At 44.5% G+C, this 26,206-nt stretch overlaps 1 protein-coding gene across 7 annotated transcripts in view; it reads left to right on the top strand.

Annotated features, from left to right (window-relative positions):
• Positions 1 to 26,206, top strand: part of TET3 (tet methylcytosine dioxygenase 3) — a 99,125-nt gene that overhangs the window by 54,414 nt on the left and 18,505 nt on the right. For all 7 annotated transcript variants that reach the window (XM_064572301.1, XM_054509761.2, XM_064572302.1 and 4 more), the window contains 2 exons: positions 15,372 to 15,462; positions 21,708 to 21,801. In XM_064572301.1, coding sequence (XP_064428371.1) covers positions 15,372 to 15,462; positions 21,708 to 21,801 — 185 coding nt within the window. The remainder of the gene's footprint in view (positions 1 to 15,371; positions 15,463 to 21,707; positions 21,802 to 26,206) is intronic.

The raw sequence follows: 26,206 nt of genomic DNA, 5'->3' as shown, positions 1-26,206 counted from the left end.
TCCTGTACTCCAGACAAGGAATCACTTGGGGAACAAGGAAACGTTGGCCCCAGTGTTTCTGTCTGGGGGTGAACAGAGGTGCAGGGTCCTGCCAAATGCTCCCAGACATGTTCTGGGATTGTGGTTCCCTTTGAGGGCTAACCCTGTTCATTCTTGGATCTTAATAATGAGATGACATTGAGGGCCTCCTTATTTCTCAGCATTTTGGAGAAGCTTGTTCCGATCGTAGGAAGTGGGCCCTTCCCTTTGCCCTTTTCCCTCCTTGCATTAGTATGAATCTGTCCCATCTACCTTGTGTTTAGTACACTGTCAGGTATTTCTCCCCCCTGCAGTGTAAGACCTAACCTTACATAGTGCTTAGGCCATAGTTGGTCCTTACTAAATATTTTAGTTGTTGAATTCAATTATTTGGAGGTGATATTTGATCAAACTAGTTTTTAAAATTTGAGTTCTAATTCCATCACTTCCTCATGCATAAAATGAAAATGATAATGACATCCCCTCACCAGGGCTGTTGGAGGGAATAAATTAGCTAGCATGGGTACAGCCCTTAGACTGGTGTCTGGCACATAGTAAGCACTCCAAGAGTGCTGGCAGTCCCGACGCGTATTGAGTGCAGTAAAGCAAGAGAAAGAAGTAGAAACATACGTATTGAAAAGGAAGAAAAGTGTTGGCTGTTACTTTATTCATCAATCGTTTATTGATTACCAGCTCTGTATTAAGTACTGTGAAGGATAAAAATTAGGAGACATGGCTCATCTCTGAAGGACCTTGCAGTGCACTCCAAGTGGCATCTGAAGCCACAAGATACTCAGTCAGCCCTCCGGCAGGCGTCAGCCAGATCCCTGTGTGGTCACATGGATGTGGCTGGACGGTAAGAGTGCTCGGAACCCCCAGGCCTGGTTGTCATTACCGAGGGCAATGTTTTCTTTTGGAAACTCTTGTTCCAAGCTGGGTGTTGAAACAGCGGTGAACCCCAAGAGCACACGCGCCATCTTCGTGGCATCAGGGGCCAGGTGGCAGGGGTGAGGCCAGCAGCCCAGGCCCTCAGAGCTCTGCATTCCCCCGGAGAGGACTAGCGAGGAGAGGAGAGGAGCGGGCAGGGGAGTGTGGGCGTCACACAAACCCGGCAGCAGCGAAGTGTGCGCCTCAGCCAGGGAAGGGCCAGTCGTTCATTGCTCCAGTTTGTGTTTTCTCTGTATCCGGTCCTAAACAGAGAATTCAAACCGACCCTACCTCATGTGGTTAAATGTTAACTTATGGGGACATGCTTAGTGGGAGACAGTAGACACAAGCAGTACATAAATGATCATCTCAGCTATGTTACAGAAGGAAGGGAAGGAAGGGAAGGAAAGGAGAGGAAAGGAGAGAAGGAAAGGGGAGGGGAAGGAAGGAAGGAAGGGAAGAAAGGAAGGAAGGAAAAGACTGGTAGGAAATATGTCAATAGTGGTTGTCTCTCTGGTCAGTGGGTGACTTTTCCCTTATATGTTTTCTGAACTTTCTGTAATGAAATACGTATTTTATAATCAAGAAATGTTTTGAAAGTGTATCCTGGAAGTAGCCTGGAAGACAGATGGGTGAAGGGTGATGACCTTGCGGCAGAAGACTGGTTAGGGAGCTATTGAGAAGAAGAAGAAGAAGAAAAAGAAGAAGAAGAATTGTAATCGTAGTAATAATAATATTTATGAAACACTTGCTCTGCTCCAGGCACTGTGCCAAGTACGCTACAGTTACCAACTCATTTAATCCTCATAACATCTACATGAGGGGAGTACTATCAGGAGTTCCATCTTAATGATGAAGGAAGCAAACCTAGATTCAGTAATTTACCCAGGTCATACATCTAGCACACCGTAGAAGTGAGATTTGAATCTAGGCAGTTGGACCCTTAACCAGCACACGATACTGTGATTGAAATTGTTGAGAAAGGAGTCCTAAGTAAAACAGTGGTATTAAGAGTGAAGAGGGCCAAGGAAGAAGGGATTCACATGGCAACAGCTTCTTGAGGTGCTGGGGTTTGTTTTAGGGAGAGCCATCCTGTTTTCCAGAAGTATCTGCAGATCCCACCTCTGGGCAGTTGCTTCCATCAGTCAGTATGGCAGAATTTGTCTCCGTGAACTCGGGCTCAGGACATGGGTTAGGAGTAAAGGCTGCTCACTCTGGGATTAATGTCAGATGGGAACCGTCTCATGTTCCAGAAACTCATCCTCTCAACAGTGGCAGGTAGAGAGGTGCAGATTGCAGGTCAGTTTAAGGAAGAATTTTCCATTGAAGTGACAGTGAGATTTGGAGATGCCATTATGCGCTAATAATAACTTTATAAAAGCATAAAAAGGTTTTATAGCATAGCAAAAGAAACTTAATATTCAATATGGTGACTTTTGCCAAATCAGCAGTTTTGGCCAATATGGGCTTCACTGAGGAACCAAAAACCCGTATACGAAGAGCACTGTTTTTCTCTTGTATAAAGACTTACGAGTTTCTGAAGGTATGGGTGGCATTCATATGGACTTATTCTCCAAATCTTGAAATCCTGGAATTAAAGGAACCTCTTGAAGCTTCAAAGAAATAAATTTAGAAGACATGAAAGGAAATGCCTTTCTCCAAAAGGTAGTATGATATGTACAGGTTTGGGAAAACTTAACGCAAGTGGAAGTTTTATTTTAGATTATTGGAGGAAGAGAGTATTGATGTATTTTTAATATTTTGCGGTACACATTAGAGATCCCCTTAACCGTCCTGTAATACCATTGTCGGAGACTGGACAGTGAGCTGCTATGACGAGGCCCTCTACGTATTTTATCTATTCCTAGAAATGGGGAGATTCACAAGTGAGCCAGTTTAGGACAGAGAATGAGTTCAGATGACATTTTAGTGGGAAAGCGTCCTTGGAGGTCATCTGCTCATCCCTTTATCGTTAAGGAAACAGGTTTGTGTTAACTTTTGAGTCTTGTCCCCCTGTCTGTGAGGAGCATCCCATAGGCAGCTGTGGACATTAAACCATAAGAAAAGCAGATGAAGACAGATTTTAGGAGGCACCTTCATAGAAATGACGTATTTTTATCCAGTTGATCATTTGCCGTAAAGAAGTAGCCAGAGGCCAGTATAAGAAAAAAATATGTCCTTTTGCCTGGAGCATGGTGAAAATCTGGGTGAGAGAGGTGTTGTCCAGCAAATGTGGCCAGGAGCAGTGTCCACTGGGTAACTTCAGTCCGGACCACAATTCTGAATGGGGGACACAGAGACTTACTTACCTCTGTTTACAATCATGGGAAGTCTATTTCCTGTAGTTTTTATGAGAAGGTATCCGCCCCCCCCCCCCCCCCCCGCCTCTCATTGAGTTTGAGATGAAGAGGAACTTCATGTGTTTTAAATATTTTCTTTAGACAATGGAATATTTGGATCCCAGCATAAAGGTGGGGAATCTGACTCTGGGGAGGGTATCAGAAGTTCCTGGAGGAGGTGATGTTTGAGGTGAGAAGTTTAATGGATTAATAGGAAGAAGATAGAGTGTTCCAGGCAAAATGACATGAAGATTATGGAGATGAAAAATACACAAAAAACCACATGAAGACATAGAGGTGAGAAAACATGGAGACATGCAAGTAGTTCTTTTTTTTTTTTTTTTTAAAGATTTTATTTATTTGACAGAGAGAGACACAGCACAAGAGGGAACACAAGCAGGGGGAATGGGAGAGGGAGAAGCAGGCTTCCCGCCGAGCAGGGAGCCCAATGTGGGACTCGATCCCAGGACCCTGGGATCATGACCTGAGCCGAAGGCAGCCGCTTAACGACTGAGCCACCCAGGCGCCCCCAGACATGCAGGTAGTTCTGGTGTGACTGGTGTATTGGATGAAAGATTGGGAGTGGCCAGAGAGGGGAGCTTCAGGGGAGACGGGGACGATACTGAAGGCAGAGAAGCCAGTTTGCAAGCTCAGGCATGGTTCAGGCGAGAACTAATGGGTGCCTAAACTCAGAGAATGACATTGAGTGGGAGAAAGGAGAGAAGTGGATGGATAAGAGAAAGATTAGGAAAAAGAACTAACTGTTGGCTGTAGGAATAAAGGAAGAAGCATGTCAGGTGGCTCCTGAGGTTCCAGGTTGGGTGACCGGGTGGACAGTAGTGCCATTTACCTAGATTCAGAATCCTGGGAAGGGAGCAAGTTTGGACATCCAACTTTTGAGATATCTGTTGGACCTGAAGGTGTGCATCCAGGTGGGTCTGTGAGTTGGAGGTTCTAGAGCAAAATGATGGTAGTTGATGTTTCAGTTATGATCATTCCCCCAGGCTGAATGTGTAGATTGAGAAGAGGCCCGAGAAGGGAGCATACTAGCATTTAGAGGGTCTCAAACAGGAGACTGTGAAGGAGGGTGTGGAAGAGATGTGGGAAGGCTAAAGAACCAGCAGAGAGTTTGGGACGTTGGGAAGGCTGAGAGCCCAGTTCTGAAGAAGGGTCCGGATTTAATGCTGGATTCTTCTTTGTCTCACACGACGTGTTATTATATGTGCACTGGTCTTGTCGATTAAACCCCAGGGACTGAATGTTGTATTTCTAAAACATTTAGACTGGTGCCGAGCACTCTGGTAAGTGCGCTTCATATTTTTTTTGGTTAGCTGGTCAACCTTATTCTGCCTCCAGCTCTACAAAGATGTCAGATGAGTTTAGGCACGATCTCCTTCCCTTTAATCTTTGTCCTCAGTGAGTGTGCCTATGTTATAAAGGTATTTGTGTCTACTACCAGCAGGCCTGGCATGCTGCCCATGGACTCACAAGCAGCTGACCTGTGATTTTAGTTTTAAAAAAACTCATCTAATCTACACCTAATCCAGGGTAGAGCCCAACCATCTACCTACCCACTGTGTGGATTTGTGACTGCCAGGAGGCAATGAGCTAGCAATTGGTGATTGACTGTCATGGAAATAGAGTCTAATTAGTTATATAAGCTTAAGCTGTTCAGCTTGAAGTCCACTGAAATGATACCAGGAAACTGAGGCATTTATATAGGATTGTTTGGAAAAAGAAGGTACTGGTACATAAAACCTTAGTGTGATCTTGACACCTATGCATTAATTATCCCAGTTATCAATCGTCTCTATCAATGTCATAACGAGGAGAAATGCCTCAGCTTGTGCTCCCATGTCTTCTGCTGGCCATCGTATTTCCCACTGGGAAAGTGTGGGTGCCTTAGTCTCTGTGTAGAGAGGGGTGGAGGGGGGAAGATGGGAGGTTCACTTAGAAATTAAGGATCCTTCTTGCCGTTAGGCAGTCATGAGTAGTTTCTTGTGTTTAGTATCTCTTGCTGATAGCAAGAGGGATACATTTCATTCTTTCCCTAGCCTAGTGCAGAAGTAGAACAGAGCATATTTTTCTATCTTAATGAGCATAAAATTAAGTGCACAGGGCAAAGAAAAGCACCTAGAGCCACATAACCAGCATTTTCTCAAAAATTGGATTTTTCTCTCCTGAGCTCTGCCCCAGAGCTTATTTTAGGGGGAAAAAATCACTTCTGTCTGCTCCAGCTGCTCAAAGCGAGACATAAAACAGATTTTTCTTCCAGCCGAGTTGAGCCATTCCCTTGCTCTGTCACTTTACCTCTGTAGAGGAGGAAGACACACCCCACTGGGGACTAACAGGAGAATCAGTGACTTAATAGCAAGATAGCAAAAGAACCCTTTCCTGAAGCCTGGTGAAGGGAACAACAACCAAACAGAAGAGAAAATTCATCTGCTTAAGTTTGGAAATAGCCCCATTCTTAAACCATGAATGCCAGGGGCTGTCTACTAGCTTAAGATCAGTTGAATTAAAATAAAGGATGATATGGGGTATACAGATCGCAGTGTGGGGAGAAACAATAGTGGACTCTCAGAGGGACAGTGAAGCTTGGAGAGATGGGCTGCATGCTCTCTGGAAAATGGGGAATGCAGACAGGCCTCTTTTCCCTCCCTACTCCAGTTTCTGATGGGGATGAGGTATAGGGTGAGGACGGTTGGCCTGAGGGCCTGGAAACCATATCCTAGGAGCCAGCTTTGTAGCCGAGGGCCAGCAGCACCAGACAAAGGCCATTGTGCACAGAGAAATATTTGCTGAACCACCAAACAAAAATCCTGCAATCTGTGGGGCTTTATTTTAACTTATCAGAGTGACCAGCTCACTCCCATATGAGGAAATAAACCAAAATCCTAGCATCAGGACAGAGCATAACCCAACCCTCAACACCCAAACATACATCCGTATTTAGAGGTGTTGGCCCAGACAGACAATGCCTGAAGATGAAATTTCCTAGTTGTAACAGTCCACAGCCAGCCCCAGTTCCTCCCATCCCCCTTCAGGCTGCTGAACTTTTGAACTAATAGTTGAAACCTCTCCACCATCCAGTTCTTCAGCTTAATTTCCAGTGATACACAGGACATTACAACACAGGGTTGTCCAGTCCAAAATGTAGTACCAGAGGGTAGAAACCCTAGAGAGAAACTTTTCCATGGAAAGATTAATTAATAAAGAATCCAACATGCAACCGATTCGGATTCTGTGGGGAAAGTAGAGGGATTGATGTCCAACATTTAGAATGAAAATTTACATTAGAAAAAAACAAAAATTTGAAGAACTGATAGGTGCCGTCAAGGAAGGTGGGGGAAAAAAAAGGTTCCCTTTGAAACAGGAAATGAAAGATGAGGTGCTAGAATAAAGTTACAAAGAAGCCACACGAGGTGCAGATTAAATTCCTGAAGCATGCCGTTGCACAAAGCATGCACAGCTGCACCAGAGGCTGGAAAAGGCGGCATCGGAGTTACAGGAAAAGCAAATCAGTGAGGAAGAGGGACTTGGAGGTCACTGCAAAACAGGAAAAGAAAACAGAAATGGTCCTAGCCAGAGTGGGGAGATAAGGGGACCAGAAGAGAGGCGGGAGGAGGGGTCCTGGGTGCAAACTCACTGTCAGGGATGCTGGCAACATTCACTGGGGAAGAGCCTGGAACAAACTGAGCAAAGGCAAGAGTCAAAGGATAGAAAACTTTTCTGAAATGAAAGAAAATGAATAAAAATGGATAAATCATGATCCCAACCAACTTACTGAATTTCAAGGATGAAGAATCACCTACAAATATATTAACTGAAAAATTAAGTCACACGTATTCATTTTTTTTAATAATTTTTTTTTAAAGATTTTATTCATTTGGGACACAGGCACAGAGAGCATGAGCAGGGGGAGAGGCAGAGGCAGAGGGAGAGGGAGAAGCAGGCTCCCCGCTGAGCCAGGAGCCTGATATGGGGCTCGATCCCAGGACCCTGGGATCATGACCTGAGCCGAAGGCAGACGCCCAACCATCTGAGCCACCCAGGCGCCCCTGTGCTCATTTTTTTTTAAACTTAAAAAAATACTTTTAAAAAACATTCTTTTAACTGAAAGACATATAGGAAGGTATATATACCTGAAGTGTACAGCTCAGTAAGTTTTACAAAGGGCACATCCTTCTGTAACCACATCTAAATCAAGAAACAGAGCTTTTCCAGCCGCTCAGGAGCCCCACGCCCGCTCACCTACACCTGAGTCGCTAAAGCGCACTGTAGCCTGCAGACCAAATCTGGCTCTCATCTGTGAGCTAAAAACAATCTTTATGTTGTAAAATGGTCCCCCCAGAAAATCAAAAGAAGAATAAGGTTTCATAACTCAGTGGAGATTAGATGAAGTCCAAATTTCAGTGTCCGTAAGTTTTCATGGAGCATAGCCATGCTCATTTGTTTATGTATTATCCGTGGCTGCATTTCACCACATCCGCAAAGATGAGCACTCGTCGCAGAGACTACATGCCCTGCAAAGCCTTCAGTGCTGTGTGGCCCTTCACATAGAAGGTTTGCCAACCCCTGTCCTAACGTAACTACTTTTCTACCTTCTAACCACCCTGACCGGTTTGCCCGAGTGGCATATGTATCCTATCATAAATACGTATGTGTTCCTTTATATTCTGACTTCTTCTGTTCTGCGTTGTGTTTGTGAGGTTCATCTGTGTGTGTGCAGCAGTTTCTTCATTCTCATTGCTACATAGTGTTCTGTTTTATGAATATGCCACAGTTTATCCATTTGACCATTGCTAGTCATTTGGATTGTTTCCAATCTGGGGGTTATTATGAATCATGCTGATAGAAGATATTCTTCTATATGTCTCTTGGAACATGGATGTATGGGTTTACATATTTACATTTCAGCTTAAGTTGCTACTATTCGTTTTCCAAAGTGGTTGTGACAGTTTAAACTCCTACCAGCGGTGCTCCACGTCCTCACCAGGAAATAGGATCAACGGTCTTCCTGCCGTTGTGGTAGGTGCAGCAGGTGTATCTCATCATGGCTTTAATTTGCATTTCCCTCATGACTGACGAGGTTGAGCACCTTTTCATACCTGTTCATACTTTTCTGTAGAGGGCCCATTCAAGCCATTTGCCCATTTCTCTATGTGTTTGTCTTTTTCTTACTGATTGGCAAGGGTTCTTTATTTATGGTGGATATGATTTTGTTGTTGTTGTTGGATATGTAGTATTGCAGTTCTCGGAATATTAGAAGTTTGACCTGAGAATTCTGTACCCAGTTACGTTGCCATTCACATGTAAGAGCTTCATTAAAACATTTCCAAATATACAAGAACTCAAATTTTCTAGCGATGAATCAGATACGTAAGGGATTGGGGAAGTTATATATATCATGGGACTGGTAGTGAACACTAAATGCGTTCAAATGTGAAGTTTGCATTTAAATAACTGTGATAATTGTTTTTCTAAAACAAGAGTAATTTATATACTTATATTTGAGATTTTATATCAAATATCGCTTTGATAACAGAGAGGAAAAAATATGTTCACGAGGATACCCACAAAAAGCAGGAGACAAGGTGAAGGAGGAGGTGGGAGAAATTGTAAGGGTGCTAACTTCTTTATCTGCAAAAGTACAATGAGCATTACTAAAGACATACTATAGATTTTTCTAAATTACCAGGGGTGGGGGGTGGGGAGTAAAGGAAAATATAAAACCTGTAACAAAAGACAGGAAAGAAAAAAAACAAAGACACAGCATGGAAAACATGTCCTAAAATGACAGAAGACCATACATACGTTATGGCAATAAATGTAAATAGGGTAAACTCACATACTGAATTTAAGATGAATAGCATTAAACAGCACCAAAAAGGGTTAATAAACCTTATTTTACTACGAAAAAACAGAAGCACGTATTGCTCGCCGATTCAGAGTATGTACTGCCTTCTATAGAACATTACCCCAGCCTTGCAAAGTATTGTCACTTGTCTGGCACCATAACCAAGTACAAACCCATTGCTACAGAGAAGATACACACACACACACACACACACACGTATGTATACACACACGTGTATATATACATGTACACATGTATACACACATATAAATACGTATATGTGTGTATATGTATATATAATGAGATGTATTTTCTCACATCTATGTAAATATATACGAGATACATAACCTTATGGATATATAAACATATACATGAGAATAATTAAATTTGTAAACGTATACTAGTTTTATAACTGAGCATACTTGGTTGTAAGTTTAATTTTTTTCCATAGAATATCTTCTCCCGGATACAGACATATAATCAAGGAAAGGGATCTGTCTCTATTATTTTCAATCTATCTATCTTACATGTTTTTATAGGTATAGAATCAGGAAAAGGGATGTAGTTAAAGGAAACAATGCTTCTGAAGGACTCCTTGGGCTGCCTTGTAAACTGCCAAAAGGGAAAGAATGACTTTGCTTTTGTTTGGCTCTCGGAGCTCCGTCTGCCTTTGCCTTTTAGTGGCCTTCCCCAAGAAACCTGACTGTCCATTGTGGAGGCTGGTGTGGTTTTGGATCTGTATCTTTTTTCCTAGCTGCTGGGGTGAGGTGGCCAAGATTTGGTTTGCATCTTCTCCTTGAAAATCTCCTTTCTCTGCCTTTAACTGGGTAAGTTTTGAGCTTTTTCTGATTGGGGGCAGAAGGTAGTCACTAAAAGCTACATTATGTTCCAGTTCCAGTGGAAGATCCTGCAGTCAGTCCATTACTTTGACTTTTCTCCAGACAATAGAAGCTGGAATAGAGCCCAGAAGTTCTGGCATCTTCTTGTATTCTATTTTCTATATACCATATAGTCTCCCATCGCCTATAAAGAGCTTTCAGACCACTACTTCCAACACCCACATTCTTACATTTTCTTTCCCTAGCCTCCCCTGGTCTCCCTCCCTCCCACCCCCACTCCGTATGCTTCTTTCTGCAATCCTCTCTGTGTTATGTTCAAAATAGTGTATATTTGGAGCAAGTCCTTTTTAATTCTTCAGTTGAAAATATTCATTCATTCATGAAACATTTAAGCAATTGATAGGTTGAGAACGGTGCTAGGTGACATCCCATCTCATCCTCAACAATTCTGTAAGGTAGGAACATTATTTTAACTGCTTTTAAGGCTCGTAAGGGTTGTGTAACTTGGCCACAGTCACACAGTTTGTTTGGCAGAGCCTGGACAGCAGCTGCCTATTGAGTTCGTATGATGCGCCAAGGACTGCACGGAGCCCTGAGTGTAGTTTGCGCAGGAAGGCATGAGGATTGGAGGCCGGGAAGGTAACTCATCGCAGTTCCCCAGGGCTCTGCAAACTCCGTGTTCTTTCTGCTGTGCCATGCTAACAATAAAAGCATGCTGTGATCCATGCCTTGATGTTTCTGTTGTCTGCAAGGTGCTCTGGGGATCCGGAGGGAAAGTGGACCTGAGAAGTGCACTGGCGTTTCAGAGAAGAGGTGCCGTTTAAACTAGACCTTAAGAGAGGAGCTTTTCCAAAGAGCGAAACGAGGAAAGGCACTGTTGTCAGTGAGGAAGCCCGTTTGAAGTCACGGAGGGCTTGCCCAGTTGTGTGACAGGAGCTGCGCTGGCCACTGCCGCGTACGGGGCTGGGACATGTGCAGGGGGCGCTCCACACGGGCCTTGTGGACTCTGCCCCGGAATTTGGGTTCTTTCTCCGGTCTGACGTGGGGTCATCAGTGCGAAGTGGTGTGATCAGATTTGGGGGGAGGGGTGTATAATATAAACTGGTGGAATTGGGTAGGATAACCGAGGAGGGCTGAGATCAGTGAGATCATGCCCATGATTCGGGCAAGAGCCTGACCCCGGACATTAGTGGGGGATGAAGAGCCTCCAGCAGCAGAAGCCAAAAGAGGCAGGCACGTCCCGTCAGTTCATCGGCTGAACTGCAACACACCATTGCAAACCTTTTATTGAGGGGCTTCAGGGAAATGTCAGAGGGCTGGGAGTTCAGTGAGATCAACATCCTCAGCCTGGTCGGGACCTCCCCAGCTTCATAGTGGCCTGAAAGCTCTGCAGACCTTTTCTTGTTTGTTTGTTTAGTTTAGTTTATTTTATTTTATTTTATTTTATTTTATTTTATTTTATTTTATTTTATTTTATTTATTTTATTTTATTTTATTTTATTTATTTTATTTTATTTTATTTTATTTTATTTTATTTTATTTTATTTTTTTATTTTTTTATTTTATTTTATTTTATTTTATTTTATTTTATTTATTTTATTTTATTTTATTTTATTTTATTTTATTTTATTTTATTTTATTTTATTTTATTTATTTTATTTTATTTTGAGAGAAATGGGAGGGGTACAGAGGGAGAGGGAGAATCTTAAGCAGGTTCCACACCCCATGTGGAGCCAGACACAGGGCTCGCTCTCACGACCCTGAGATCGTGACCTGAGCCAAAATCAAGAGCCGGATGCTTAAGTGACTGAGCCACACAGGTACCCCTTCTTGTTTGTTTTTAAAGCCAGGAACACAGCTGAACTCATTTTCACAAACTTGCTCTTACACTTATTCTCAGGGTCGGTAGTGACCCAGACACCGTTTTGCTCACCTGTAGTGTGTGTGTGACGTATGTATACTAACGTATGTGTGATTGCACGTATACACGGACTACAGTGTATTATACATGCGATATTGAAATTTGCTTTTTTTTCCCCACTTAAAATATCTTGGAGGTCATTTTTTGTCAGTAAATCTGGAGCTACCTGATTCCTTTTGATACTGCTTAGCATTTCATTATATGGATGTGCCATGGTGTCTTTAGAATACATAATGAATCGTGATGGACATTGAGGTTTCTGATATTTTGCCATTCCAAATGATGCAGTGAGTGTTCTTGTATATACATATCATTTTCACGTATCCAAATTTCCAGAAATGAATTCTTACAAGAATTGAAATTCTTTGAAATTGCTGAGTCAAATGGACTCATGTGCATTTGTAATTTTAACATATTGCTAAATTACTTTCCATACTGCCTGTTTTCCTATACCCTCACCAACACAAGACATTGATGGTGACTCCTCTGAAAGGGAAAACTGATACCTTATTGTAAGCTTTACAGATGTTTGAGCCATTTGCATTATCCTTTTTATCCTTTTTAAATTTTTCTCTTGAATTATTGACCTTATTTAACTATAGGAGCTCTTGATATTTTAAGGAAATTAGCCTCTTGTCTGGTATGAATTCCAGATATTTCTCCCCAGTGTGTTATTTGTCTTTTGATAGTTATTACTATAAATTTTTTTTTAGTTAAATTTATCAGGATTTGTATGTATGTTGGGGGGGGCTTTAGAATTTCATGTTATACTTAGAGAAGATTTCCCTTTTTATGAATATTTTTGAAACTCTCCCATTTTTTTTCTCTCAGAACTTGTATAGTTTAACTTTTTTTGTATTTAAATCTTCCAACTCTTCAGAATACATTTGGGGGTAAGTTATTAAGTATGGATCAGACTTTTCCCCCGTTGTCTCAACACCATGCATTGAAAAATTAATCTTTCCCCATTGATTTGACATGCCATTAGGTATCTTCTTATGTGTGGATCTTATCTACCCAGGTAGACCATAAACTTTTAAAAGGCAGCAATCAGATATTATCCTATCTTGAATTCACCCCCATAAAGCTGAGCATAATATTCTGTATAAAAGAGGTATGACAGTGTTTTTACATTTAAAGAATTGTGACTTATATATATATGGGGAAAGTACGCAAAACATTCACATACAACTCAATGAAAATTTATAAAATGAATGCCTGGGTAACCACAACCTAGATCAAGAAATAGGCCATTTCCAGCTCCTCAGAAGTCCCCTGTGCACCCGTCCCATTCACATTCCTCTTCCATCCCCCAGAGGCAACCACCCTCTTGACTTGTGACAATGATTTTCTTGTTTTTCTTTATCATAAGATTGGACCATACAAAATCACCATTGTTTGTAGGTAAAAAGCCATTGAATGTCTGCAATTTCATATTTCAACCTAGTAATTTTTACCACCTCTGCATATGTCTTTAAACAGTATAGTTTAGTGGAGCCTATTTTTTTTTTAATATTACTTAAATGTAATCTTATTGTATTTGTTCTTTGCTATGCTTCTTTCCTTTACTGTGATGTTGTGGTGTTCAACCATGTTGTGGAAGGTTGTCAGTTCTCACTGCTAGATATATCCTATCATACGACTGTGCTGCACTTTATCCATCCCACTGTTGCTGGGTTATAGGTTTCCAGTTTTGACTATTGAAAACAAGGTTACTATGAAAATCTTTGAACATGTGTTTTGACGCATGTAACAAAGGTTTCTTCTAGGACAGAATCGGCAAAGTAGGGCCCGCTGCCTAGTTCTTTATTTTTTTTAAAGCTTTTAATGTTGAGATGATTTTACATTTATAGAAGAGTTGCAAAATTGGAACAGAGAGTGTCTGTATACCCTTTATCAAGCTGCCCCTAATGTAAACATCTTACATGGTTACGGAGCATTTAAAAATCAGACATTAATGTTGGTACAATACTATGAACTGCAGACTTTGGAATTCATCAGTGTTTCCACTAATGCCCTTTTTCTGTTCTAGGACCCGTGCGGGATACCACATTGCACTTAGTGTCACATTTCTTTAGACATAAAACAAGCTCCACTACAGTATTCGTGTAAAGTTCTTTTTGTTTTCAGCCTTATATAGTAGCCAGTCAAAACTCTTTTCCAAAGCTACTATTACATAGTCATTTGGGTCTCCTTTCTTTCCCTGAGAAAAATTCATTTAAAGTTCATCCAGGTTGTGTGCATCAATAATTTGTTCCTTTTGTAAAAAAAAAAAAAAAAAAAATGCAGCAAACGTCCTATAACATAAAATTAACCATTGGAAAGTAAGCACTTGAGTGGTGGCATTTAGTACATTTACAGTGCACAACCACCACCTCTGTCTGGTTCCAAAACGTGCTCTTCACCCCAGAACAAAACCCCGTACTCGTTCAGCAGTTACCCAGCGTCTGGCAGCTGTCAGTCTGTGTTCTCACCATTCTGGGTATTTCCCGCGAGTGGGACCGCACAGTATGCGATGGTTTGTGTCTGGGTCCTTTCACGCATCCTGGTTTTGAGGTTCATCCGCATTGTACCGCATGTCAGTACTTCCCTCCCTTTTTTTTTGTTTAAGTTGTGGTAAAATATATATAACATGGCATTTGCCATTTTCACCATTTTTAACCGTACAATTTAGTGGCATTAACTACACTCATAACATCATGCAACCAATCCCCACTACCCATTTCCAAAACGTTTTCATCCCCCCCCCAACCCCACGGAAGGGCAGTACCCAGTAAGTCCCCTTTCTCCTCTCCTGCTAGCCCTGGTACCTTCTAGTTTAATTTTTATCTCTAGGAATTTGCCTGTTCGAGGCATCTCATCTAAATGGAATCATGCAGTGGTTATTCTTTTGTGTCTGGCTCCTTTCACCCAGCATCATTTTTCCCAGGCTCATCCACATTGTAGCAGGTGTCAGAACCTCATTCCTTTTTATGGTTGGGTAATATTCCATTGTGCGGCTACCCCACATTTTGTCCATCTGTTGATGGACATTTGTGTTGTTTTCACCCTTTGGTTCTTGTGAATAATGCTGCTGTGAAATTGGCCTACAAGTATCTGAGTGAGTCGTTATTTTTTATTCTTTTGTGTATATCCCTAGGAGTAGAGTGGTTTGCCTACCCCGGTCTAGAATGCGTACCGTGGTAAACTGAATTCCAAAGTGGTTCTACCGCAATCTTGACAACACTTGATCTTACCAGATTCTTCAGTTTTTGCCAGTCTGCCTGGTGTGCCGTGGTGTTGCACTGTGATTTTAATTTGCATTTCCTGATTCCTGAAGGAGTTGAACACATTTTCACATGTTTATTAGCCATTTGAATTTCCTGTTTTGTAATGTGCCCATTAATGTTCCTATTGGTGGTTTGCCTTTCTAAATTGATGTTGATGAATCGATGCCTCCAAATAATGTTTACTCTGTGTTTCTGCAGAACAAATAGTGGAGAAAGATGAAGGTCCGTATTATACTCACCTGGGATCTGGCCCCACGGTAGCCTCTATCCGGGAGCTCATGGAGGAGCGGTGAGTGACGCCCAGGTGTCCAAGCAGAGGTGGGCAGTTGTTAAGAGAGCATGGCATTGAAGCGCCTCTCATTGTCATTGCCTCGTACCGGATGATGTACAGGAAGGAGGTCATGATACCCAGACTGTGGAAGGTTGACTACGGGTTTCTCTCTCTCCGTAGGTCTGCCCTCTCTGTCTTCCCCTCCCCTGCCCTTCTCTCTCTCTCGAACTATTTTTTTATTGACGAAATGTGGTGAAATGACTCTGTGTCCCATAGTGTTTCCTGAGGTCTGAATTTTGCTGCTGGCTTTTCTACAGTATCGTTCACTGTGTCCTTCTGCCCTCACTATGGCCTATAAATTCGCAGCTAGAGCTAAAGATGTCATGGGAATCGGATAATTTTTTTTCTTTCTTTTTTTCAAAATGACTTCATGGGTGGTATTTTGTGCCTCCACTAGGAGGAATAGAGTATCTCCTCGTTGGCCAGTGGGTGTCTATTCAGGTTGTGTCCTGAGTCGTTCTGACGCTGTCCCAGGAGTCTTTGATAGTTTTCTCGATTCCTCGTATGGCATTATGCTTGGGGTGTGCATTCTGCATTTACCCAAGAAGTCCAGGTCCTTTCTATTGGGGGAAGAAGTATTTAGGAAACAAACTGTGGTACTAGGTTTGCCCGTGACTTCTAGGCCATTTCAGTAGAAAGAGCTAAGATGTATGGGTTGGATTTTTATTTTTGGTTATTGATTAGTGATCAGATACATCGGAGGTTACCTTGACACTTAGAATTCAGACTCAAGACTACAGGGTTTTTCCTTAACAGCCCTGTTTTGTTTTTTTAAGCAGTTCGTATAGATAGAGACTTTAAAATCTACGTACGTGTTCACAGCAGATAATAAATGCCACGAGTTCCAGTGTACAGAAGGGTAAAATAGCTTGGTGATTGAGAGCATGTGGACACTGGAGCTAGACTTCAAGGTCTAATCCTGGCCCTGCCCCTTCCTGCTGAGTCCTTGTGTAAGTTGCTCTACTTCTCTGTGACTCGGTTTTTGTATCTGCAAAATGGGATGATAGAAGTACACGTATGTTGTAGGAGAATAATGAAGAGAAGCTGAATCGATGTCTGGAAAGCACTTAGTGCTTACAGGGAAGGACCACATCCGGGGGTCTATCTCAAACACATATGTACTGGTGGAAATTTTATAACAAGCATTAGTATTTTAATAGTAAAGGCAAAGATTATGTAGACAAATATGTTTGCGTGTACATATACATACAGATGTGTGGAAGGCTGAGTGGCTCAGAGTTCCCACAGATTTGGGAACCATATTTTGTCTGATCAGGGGAGCCAAAAGAATCCTGTCATTAATGTAGCAGGGAACGTGATTTTGAACCGAAAAACTGTAATGGCATCCCTGAATAAATAAATGGTAAGATGGATGGAGGACTGTGATCTCCTGTAATGACTCTTAATTGTCCTGTACCATCTGGAAACATTTATATTCAAAGTAGCCCATCAGAAAAACATTTGATCAAAGACCCGATCTGCACATTTGAGTCTGATTGAAAGGGTACCTCCGAGTCCATGAGAACGAAACGTTTAAGACAGGGTGTGTTTTGTATATGCACTGCCTGCATGGGCCAACACACATATGCGTTGCAGCTCCAAGGTTGGGGCAGCCAGCATTTTGGCCAGTGATTTTTTTTTTTTTCTTGTAGGAAATCTTGACATTATTGTTTGCAGGTTGAGGGCTGCAGGGGAGTCCAATGTGCACATTGATCTGGGACAGTTTTTGTTTGTGTTTGTTTCTTGGTAACAATTTTACAAAATTTCTAGACAGCTCTCTAAATAACTTTTAGTTACAGAAGAGTATGTTTTGAAACAAGGATTAGGAGATAGTGATAAAGTTGAGATTTGTCCTTTTTTTTTTTCCCTCATTGCTTTAAAAATAACAGCCAACTGTAGATTCTTCAGAAACTGATCCAAGGGAGGAATTCCTGTCAAGACCAGGAATACTTGTGTTTTTCCTCAGCAGCTGGTTTATTTTTATCTTAAGGACCTTGTAAATTATGTAACAGATTGCGTTTCCATCTTCGTTAGCTGCTGGTAAGCTCAGAGCCAGATTTGTGTACCCCTATTAGGAGGAATGTAATTTCTCATCTTTGGCCCGTGGGAACCTAGTCAGGTTCACTTCTGAGTCCTTTTGATATGACCCAAAGGAGTCTTCATTAGTTTGCTGGATTTCTCATACAATGAAATTTTCTAGGCCCATCTCTCAGAATACACACAAGACCCTACTGCTTGCATTTTGCATACCAACATGATGTGCATCTTTTCCCCCTTTACTCTGATTTCATCACCTGTTATTTTTATCTTATAGACCTCTTTTTAAAAAAGTTTTCTTGTGGAACAAGGAGAGGAATGAATGATCAGTGAACACCACCAGGCTGGGGGTCTAGTTTGTGAATGGTCCAGGCTGTCTCTTTCCCTAGACCTCTCCCCCGACCCTCTCTCTGCAGGACCACTCTACCACCAGAAGTTGGCCAAAGTCAGGAAGGGGAAGCGAACTGAAATCAAGGAGACGTTGGTGCTTTTAGCTTCTCTGGTAAAGATTTGGAAAAAGGAGGGGGAGGTCAAAACCAAATCCTAAAATATTTTCCCAATTTATTTATGGGTTCCACACGTGGGGAACCCAGGTCCCCATTGACATAGGTAATTGAGTCAGTTGTTGAACTCATATCTGAGAAGGGTGTGCTGCAGAGCCCCGGGTCCTCTAACTGGAAGGGGATTCTCTGTAGCCTAGGAGTTCATTCAATGTTTATTTGAAAAACAGAGAACCAGGACTTGCTGGCAAAGCCTCTGAGTTTAGGGGAACTAGTCTCATTATTGTGTGATAAAGGTAACTCCAAAGAAGTCCAACTTTAGATCAGTGGTTCTCAAACTTGAGCATGCTTCAAAGTCTTCCGGAGGACGCATGAAAGCACAGATCCCTGGCCCACCCCAGAGTTCCTGACCCAGCAGGTTTGGGATGGGACCCGAGAGTCTGCATTCCTCCCAAGTTCCCAGGTGATGCTGGTCTCAGCACCACCCTTTGAGAACCACTTGCTAAGATGATCAAGTTATCCCTCAGAATAAGGTTTCAGCCTATCCTTTCAGACTTTGCCTAGGGTCTAGGAGTTCATCTGTCTACGGGGATGAACATCATCTAGACGTTCTAGAATATCATCTTAAGGATAGGCCATCGAGTGAGACATTTAAGAAAAAAAGAGCCAAATCCAGAGTTGATTGGTTGTCTTTAAGCACAGACATAGTTCTGATTTAAAAAAAAAAAATGGTCTAGCTGTTCAGACAGTGCTTGGCCCTTTTATTTGGTCTTGAATATTCAGTTCAGTGCAGGAAGTGTTTCTCACATGGGCGGGATGGTGGGGAAGGTACTGGTCAGAAAGCTCGCGTCAGTGTCCTCAGCTCACCCTCCTGTGGGGAACACGATATCCCGTCTGTTTCGGTGAGAGCAGCATGGACACCTCGGGCTGTTCTTCCCACAGTGACCCCAGGACACATCAAGTACCCAGGCTTTGCACTTGGGGGCCACTTCCTGATAAATATTTGTGAAATTGAAAGTTTTCCAGGAACTGAACAAAAGCGGCACTATCTGGTCTTTTCCTCTGGAGCCAGGCCATACCATGTCAACTCCCCAGAGTCCTGTCCCCAAACACATTCTATAAGGGACTCACATAGCCATAGAATTTTCACGTGCTAATTCTCAGAAACCCTTTCTCTGTTTCACTCAAGATCTCCATGAGCTCAAAGAAACTGTACATCGGTATTTTAAAAAATAATTTGTTTTCTTTCCCAATTACAAAAATAGAACCTGTCTATAAAAGTCTTTCTTTAAAAAGCTAAGAATGAATAAAGCTCTCCAGCAATTATCCAGAAGAAACATGCTTACCCTTCAGTTTTTTCTAAGCATTTATAGCTACACATATGTATATAAATTTTAAACCAAATGGGATTACTGTTTGCAGCTGCTTCCCCCCCCATCGCTTAATTTCTTCCATGTTAGTGCATATAATTATATCAAATCCTTTTTGATGGCTACATGGTTTTCCATTATATGGAAATTTATTATATTTTATTTAGCCAGTCCTATACTGGATATTGAAGTTGTTTCTAATTTTTCAGTTGATGCAACAATGACTATCTTGTTCCTAAGTCTTGGTGTATTTGTACAGTTATTTCAGAGGTGTAGAGAATCCTGGAAGCGGAGCAGATGAGATAAAGAATACAGGTCTCCCTCACTATCCAGAAGTAGAGCATCCCTTGGAAAACTTTCCTAAACCAAAAATGGCAGTAAAGTGAAGAAGCAGTTACCTTTAACTTATATGGAAAAATGTTTGAGCATTCCTGGACCCCCCCCCCCAAAATAACCTCTTTTAGGCTTCTCTGATACCTTAAGGCACATCTGGCTAATGGATGCACAGAATGAATCAAGACAAAGCATAGATGCTCACAGATACAGTTCAGAGCTCTGGCAACTGGGTACTGGGATGTTGAGTGGATTTCCTGGGGAAGGAGCTCAACGGGGCCACTCTTGCCCCCGGGCTCGGGCCTCGCACTGCCTCCATAATGGCTCATTGCGAAACAAACGCTGAACGCAATTTTTGCTTTTTGCCTTTCTTTGTAAAAGCAGAAATTCTCTTTGGATTTCTTCCAGTTACCAAAAACTAGGGGCTGATGTAGGTGTTCGTAAGAGCAAAGTGGTATAACATGAACTTCTGAAAAGTGAGGGATACCTGTATGTGTAACTGTGTGTGTGCGTGTGTAGAGAATATGTAAACTGGAGCAGGTATGATAACATTGCTCTCTATTAAATAGTATATTAAAAATAATAGGGCATGGCCAACTCGGATTCATTACAGAAATACAAGGATAGTTTGATTTAGACAGTCTGTTACAATACCGCACCATATCAGTTGATGAAAGAAAAAAAAACCATTCAGGCATCTATGTCCTTTGATGCTAGAAGTGCTTTTGGTAAAAGTAATAATTCTTGATTAAAAATCCTTAGAACAGGAGACCCTTAGGAAACGCCTTCAAAGTAAGGCGGTCTCTGTCTCTTTCCCGAAGTCAGCTGGCTTCACGCTCAGTGATGAAGAGTCAGCAGCATGTTAGTGGAGACAAGAAATAAGGAAGGGTGCCTGTTAGCACTTCCGGAGCCCTGGCTCGTACAGAGAGACAGGAGCCTGAAACGGGGCGTGAGGAGTGGACAGGAGGAGGTGACAACGGACCCTGCTTGCAGGTGATAGGACTTCGTGCCCGAAACTAAAAAGCCATTACAAATAAGACGGTTCAGTCAGATGGCTACTTAGGTTGTTGAGAATTAATATTCAGTGAGCCCTTCCCTCGTGCCAAGAACTTCAAAGCACCTGAAACCGTGCACCCCCTGGGGACGATCTTCTTTGTTCTCTTTCCAAGTCTAAGACTTGGACTTTCAAAGTCCATTTTACAGGTTAGCAAATGGAGGCCTAGAGAAGTTCAGTCACGTGGCTACGGTCCTGTAGGCAGAACGTGGCCGGCCGGCACTGCAGTTGCCGTTGCCCGTGGCACCGGAGTTGTGTGGCCTTGCGCTGGGCCGCTCAGCTCCGGGGACCGTGGTTTCATCACCTCTGGGGGAGATGGCCTCGGGATCCTTGTGTGTGCGCGCGCGCGCAGACCAGGGCAAGCGTGTGTGCGGGATGTGCGTGCTGCATGTGCGTGCTGTCCGGGGTGTGGCACGACCACAGCTGGGGCTCGGGAGGGCCCCTTCCCCCAGCCTCAGCTGTCTGTCCTCCTCATGCTCAGATGTCCGCTGGGGATTGTGGAAAGAAAACAAGGCTTTCCCCGTTTACCTTCTTCTGCCTACTGAATGTGCAAATCACCAACTCTCAGAGTGACTCAACTAACAGGGCTGGCTACCAAGGCCCATGTTTAGCCACTGGCTTGAGCACCCTCCTGGGGGCGCGGAGGTAATCCTCAGGCACGCTGTGCTTGACGGCCCCCTGTGCCCTGGGACAGAGCTGGGCCAGATGGGCCAGAGGCCCTGGGAGCCCGTACGTGGCGGCTGCATCTCCGAGGCTCTCAGCACACAACACGCATTTAAGCTCTTCTCCTTCTCTGTCGACCCCACGGTAACAAAACCCACGCTGAAGCACAGAGGCTTGCCTTCTCACCACAAGCTGCTCTCCTCTGGGCTCCACTGTGCTGACGGTGGCTTCTGTCTCCGTCCCCAGGTACGGAGAGAAGGGCAAAGCCATCCGGATCGAGAAGGTCATCTACACTGGGAAGGAGGGCAAGAGCTCGCGCGGCTGTCCCATCGCCAAGTGGGTGAGTGTCGAGCCCCTGTGGCTAGGGCTGTGCCTCGTCGCCCTCGCCACAGGCAGGCCAGGGCTGTGCAGAGCCAGCAGACACGCTTCCTGTCCAGGGGATCTTTGGAGCCAGCACCTGCGCTCGGTTAAGGTTGTTTCCCCCCGGCCTGAGCTGTCTGTCCTCGTTTTGTTTAAACGCCGGCCCCTGGAATCCTGGGCTGGCCTCAGACATGCTCTAGTCCGTACGCTTAGTTCATACTCTCCCCGTGGCTCAGGGACATGGTTGAGGGGAGGCATAGAGATGTCCTCTCACTCCAGGCTGGGCCCCACTGTGGACCGTTTAACTCTTCTGCCCCTGCGCGTGCTACTGGCGTTCCCATCTCCCGTCCAGAAGAACTAGGCCTCCAGGCAGGGTCGGGGACGGTCGTGCATCTGCGTGACTTCTGAGCCGCTGTTGCCTGTGAGGCAGCCTGAGTGTCTCAGCAGGGGGAACGGCAGTGACGGAGACCCCCACTCCCCCCGCCACACACACAGCTTTCTGACCTTGCCTTTCTAGTCCTCCAGGAGATCTTTAGCATCACTGCAGAATCCGTCCTCGAGAGCAGCCACGGGGTCATCAGGTAGCCGTGAGCTTAAAATTTTGAAGAGGGGTGGTGCTGAGTTGTGTGGTGGTCTTTTCTAGCCATCTCTCTTAGTGCAGTGGACTTCTCTGGTTTGCCTACACAGCCACCAAATACCCTATCTGTTTTGGTGGTAGAGCTCATCTACACCTCCCTGGAAGTTGGCAGAGGGACAGGTGTCCCCTTTCCCTGCCCCCCTCCACGGAGAGGCGACCCATAAATGCAAAGAAGGGCAGATTGTTCTTGGTGGCAGCATGGCTACGGGCAAGTGGCAGCATCTAGCTGCCTGTGGTGGAGGACACTTCCCGTGGTTCTCCCTGCCCACCGGCCTCTCTGGTCTTATGTCTAGAGCCTGGGTTTTCCTTTCCAACCAGGTTCATGTCTTTGTTTACCGCCAGAACCCCTAACCAGTACGTTCATCTAAAAGTAGTATGCCTGACAGATTCGGGACTTGACTGGCCAGGACCTTGGGAACAGAGTTGAGGCTCATCATGGGTACCTAGTAAATGTGTGTTGAGGGAAGGATCTAAGAAAGCAGTGGGATGGCCCAGGGAGCCCACTGGTAATTGTCAGTTTTAAGGTGGCCTGTACGGGGTATGGAAGTCGCCAAGCGTGGGAGTTAAGGGAGTGACCCAGGTCTCATTCCTAAGGCTCAGTATAAATGGAGACACGCCAGAAGCAAACACCACGGACAGCAAAAGTGGGCTTTCGGTAGAACTATGACCCATGGAGATGCTGCTTGGGCCAGCCTGTACCGATGACCGGGGGCAGGAGGCAGGTATTTGAAGGCCCATTGAGGGCACGGTGGAACAGACCTCGTGGGGAAACCCAGGGCTCAAAACTAAGTACCAAGAGTGGGAGCTGCGGGAAGACAGATTTGGGCTTCTGTTGGGCACAGTGGCCAGGGAATTCCTGCACAGAATCTGAGCGGGCTGTCTGTGGTTCTGTGGTGGCTTGTGAGCCATTGGCGTTGGTGTCCTCCTGCCCTTCCATGGGCCTTTCACGTTTGCATTTTGTGCGTTCAGACCTGCTGGCTTCCTTCATAGTGCGGGTAGGGAGCTCCACTTTAGTTAGTTTTCTAACGGATTTTTTGAGCGTAGCCATAGGCCTGTGAGGGTGTGGCCACAGAGAGCTGTCTGCTTGTGCTTGTCGTGTTTATGTGTTTGCCACTTGGGAAACCAAAAGGATGTGGCCTTGATGTCCGCTTGGACTGGCAAATGTTTGCGTGCTCTGAACACACATCACACGTGGGCACCATGAGCCAGTGCCCTGCCCTGTGTGCTGAGCAGACATTGACAGTGGTGCCTCAGAAACTCCGGTGACAGGACTGCTGTCGTGTGTGTGTGTGTGTGTGTGTGTGTTTAAGAGTGTTATTTATTTATTTGTCAGAGAGAGAAAGAGAGTGCGCGCACACACAAGCAGAGAGAGCGGCAGGCAGAGAGAGAAGCAGACTCCCTGCGGAGCAGGGAGCCTGACACAGGGCTTGATCCCAGGACCCCAGGACCATGACCTGAGCCGAAGGCAGACGCATAATGACTGAGCCACCAGGCACCCCTAGGGACTGCTGTCTTACCAGTACCTGGGCCATGCAGAGCTGCTCACGGTACGGCTGGCTCAGTCTGCAGAGGCCGGGCAGTCACACAGCGAGTCCTCTCACGGCATGACTTAGTGACGTGGTCATAGGTTACTTTCCCCCCCCAAAAAAAAAAAAATTAAAAAAATAATGATGTCACCGATGCTTCCCTGGGTTGGCTCAAAGTAGGAACTCGTGGGCCAGAGATGTGTTTTGTTTAGCATGCAAGGTGCCCCTTAAAATTTTGAAGGAAATTCTGACACCTGCTGCAACATGGATGAACCTTGAGGCTGTTACGTTAAGTGAACTAAGCCAGTCCCAAAAGGACAAGTTCCGCGTGATTCCACGTGTATGAGGTTCTGCGCGTAGTCACACTCTTCGGAGGGTCAGCAAGTAGAGTGGTTGTTACCATGGGCTGGGGCAGGAGAGAGGGGAGAGAGTGTTCCATGGGTACAGAGTTTCTGTTTGGGACGAGAGGACGTCGTAGAGGCGGATGGAGTTCTCGTGGCGTCTGCGTACTTAGCCGCTGAACTTTACACTGAACGATGGCCACCGAGGTCAATTTTATGTCCTGTATGTTTTACCATGGTTTAAAACATTGAATTAGATGCTCAACTCTTTAAAGGGAGGGGTTGCATGTAAAGTCTGGATCTCTGTTTTCTTGTTAAAATGGGGAGAGGTGGCTGTACGAGGCTGAAATTCTCCCCAGGTAGTGGCTGATGGAGAGGAGGCCTGGCTTATTTCTTTTGAAGGGGCAAGTGCTTTTTTCACGTGGCCATGGTCCACACCGCTCCCCAGTTGTCCGGCTGGCCCACTCTCCTTATTTGTCCTGCCTGGCTGGCTGCCTCTTTGGATGTCTCCCTGCACTGACAGGGACCGAGTGTGTCTGCAGCCCAGGCATCTCCTGACCCCCAGACCCAGGCTACTGGGGTCTATGAGAACTGGCCACTCTCAGCCCCGGCACGTTCCCAGTTAACTCACCACGAAACAACCCACAACCTACCCACTCTCCCCTGCCACAAAAGTGGAAATCCATTTAAGACTTTCTCCTCTCCCTCAGCCCCAAGTCAGATGGTCCCAAAGCCACCTTTCTCCTCAGTGTGTCTGAATGCATTCCTTTTCCCGTGTCATTCCCCACTGCCCTAGTTCAGCACTTTATCCACTTTTGCTTGTTATGTTTGTTAGTGGTCTCCCTGTCACTCTCCCCCACCCCCAACCACCTGCTCCCCTTCTAGAGCAGGAAGCTACTTAGGAAAGCCCCCTGTGTAGACTCCTCTGTGGAACCCCCACCTTGAGTCCTTGTCCCCTCAAAGCCCTTTCCAGTCTGCCCTCCTCCTTCCCCTCTTCATGGGCCCTCATCAGCTCCCAGAATTAGTTGGGGTTCTTAGGGGAGGTCAGCCACCTCATCCCCCAGCTCCCGGGCCCTTCGCCGTGCCATATCCTTTTGGGAGCCAGGTCAGAGTTCTGGGAGTGAGTGAGAGTGGGGTTGGGGGAGAGCCCGGCTGAGGAGCCGTGCAGCGTGGAGCCCCAGGCCCTTGGTTTTTGTGTTCTTCAAGAGCTTTATTGAGATACAATTCATATACCATACAATTCATCCATTCAAAGTATACAGCTCACTGGTTTGGGGTATATTACTAATTTTTAAAAATTGTGTTGAATTATACATAACCTAAAGTTAGCCATTTTAACCATTTTTAAGTGCACAGTGGTACCAACTACATTCACATTCTTATGCAGTCATCACCACACTCTCTATTTTCAAAACTTTTAGAATCCAGAAACACTGTACCCCATTCTTTGCCCCCCAAGCCCCTGGCAGCCACCATCCTTGCTGTCTCTGTGAATCTGACTGTTCCAGGCACTCTTTGTAAGCGGGATCCTATACAGTATTTGTTCTTTAGTGTCTGGCTTATTTCACTTAACATGATGTTCTCCAGGTTCATCCATGTTGTCGCATGTGTCCGATGTTCCTTCCTTTTTAAGGTTGACGACTACTCCATTGTATGGAGAAGCCACATTTTGTTGATCCGTATCTGTTGATGGACACTTGGGTTGTTTCCGCTGTTTGGCTGCTGTGAATAATGATACTCTGAACACGAGTGTATAAACCCCTGTCCCGAGCTCTGCTCTCGGTCCCCTTGGGTATATTCCTGGGAGTGGCACTGCCTGGTCATATGGTAATGACATGTTTCGAGAAACTGCCAAAAATTTCCACAGCACCAAAGCCCTTG

The sequence above is a fragment of the Mirounga angustirostris genome, unplaced genomic scaffold, assembly GCF_029215605.1.
Source record: "Mirounga angustirostris isolate CCGP_5_RB_7025 unplaced genomic scaffold, mMirAng1.0.hap1 SCAF_10, whole genome shotgun sequence".
Classification (NCBI taxonomy): Eukaryota; Metazoa; Chordata; class Mammalia; order Carnivora; family Phocidae; genus Mirounga; species Mirounga angustirostris.
The sequence above is the reverse complement of the archived record's forward strand: the minus strand, read 5'-3'. Positions and strand labels throughout refer to the sequence as shown.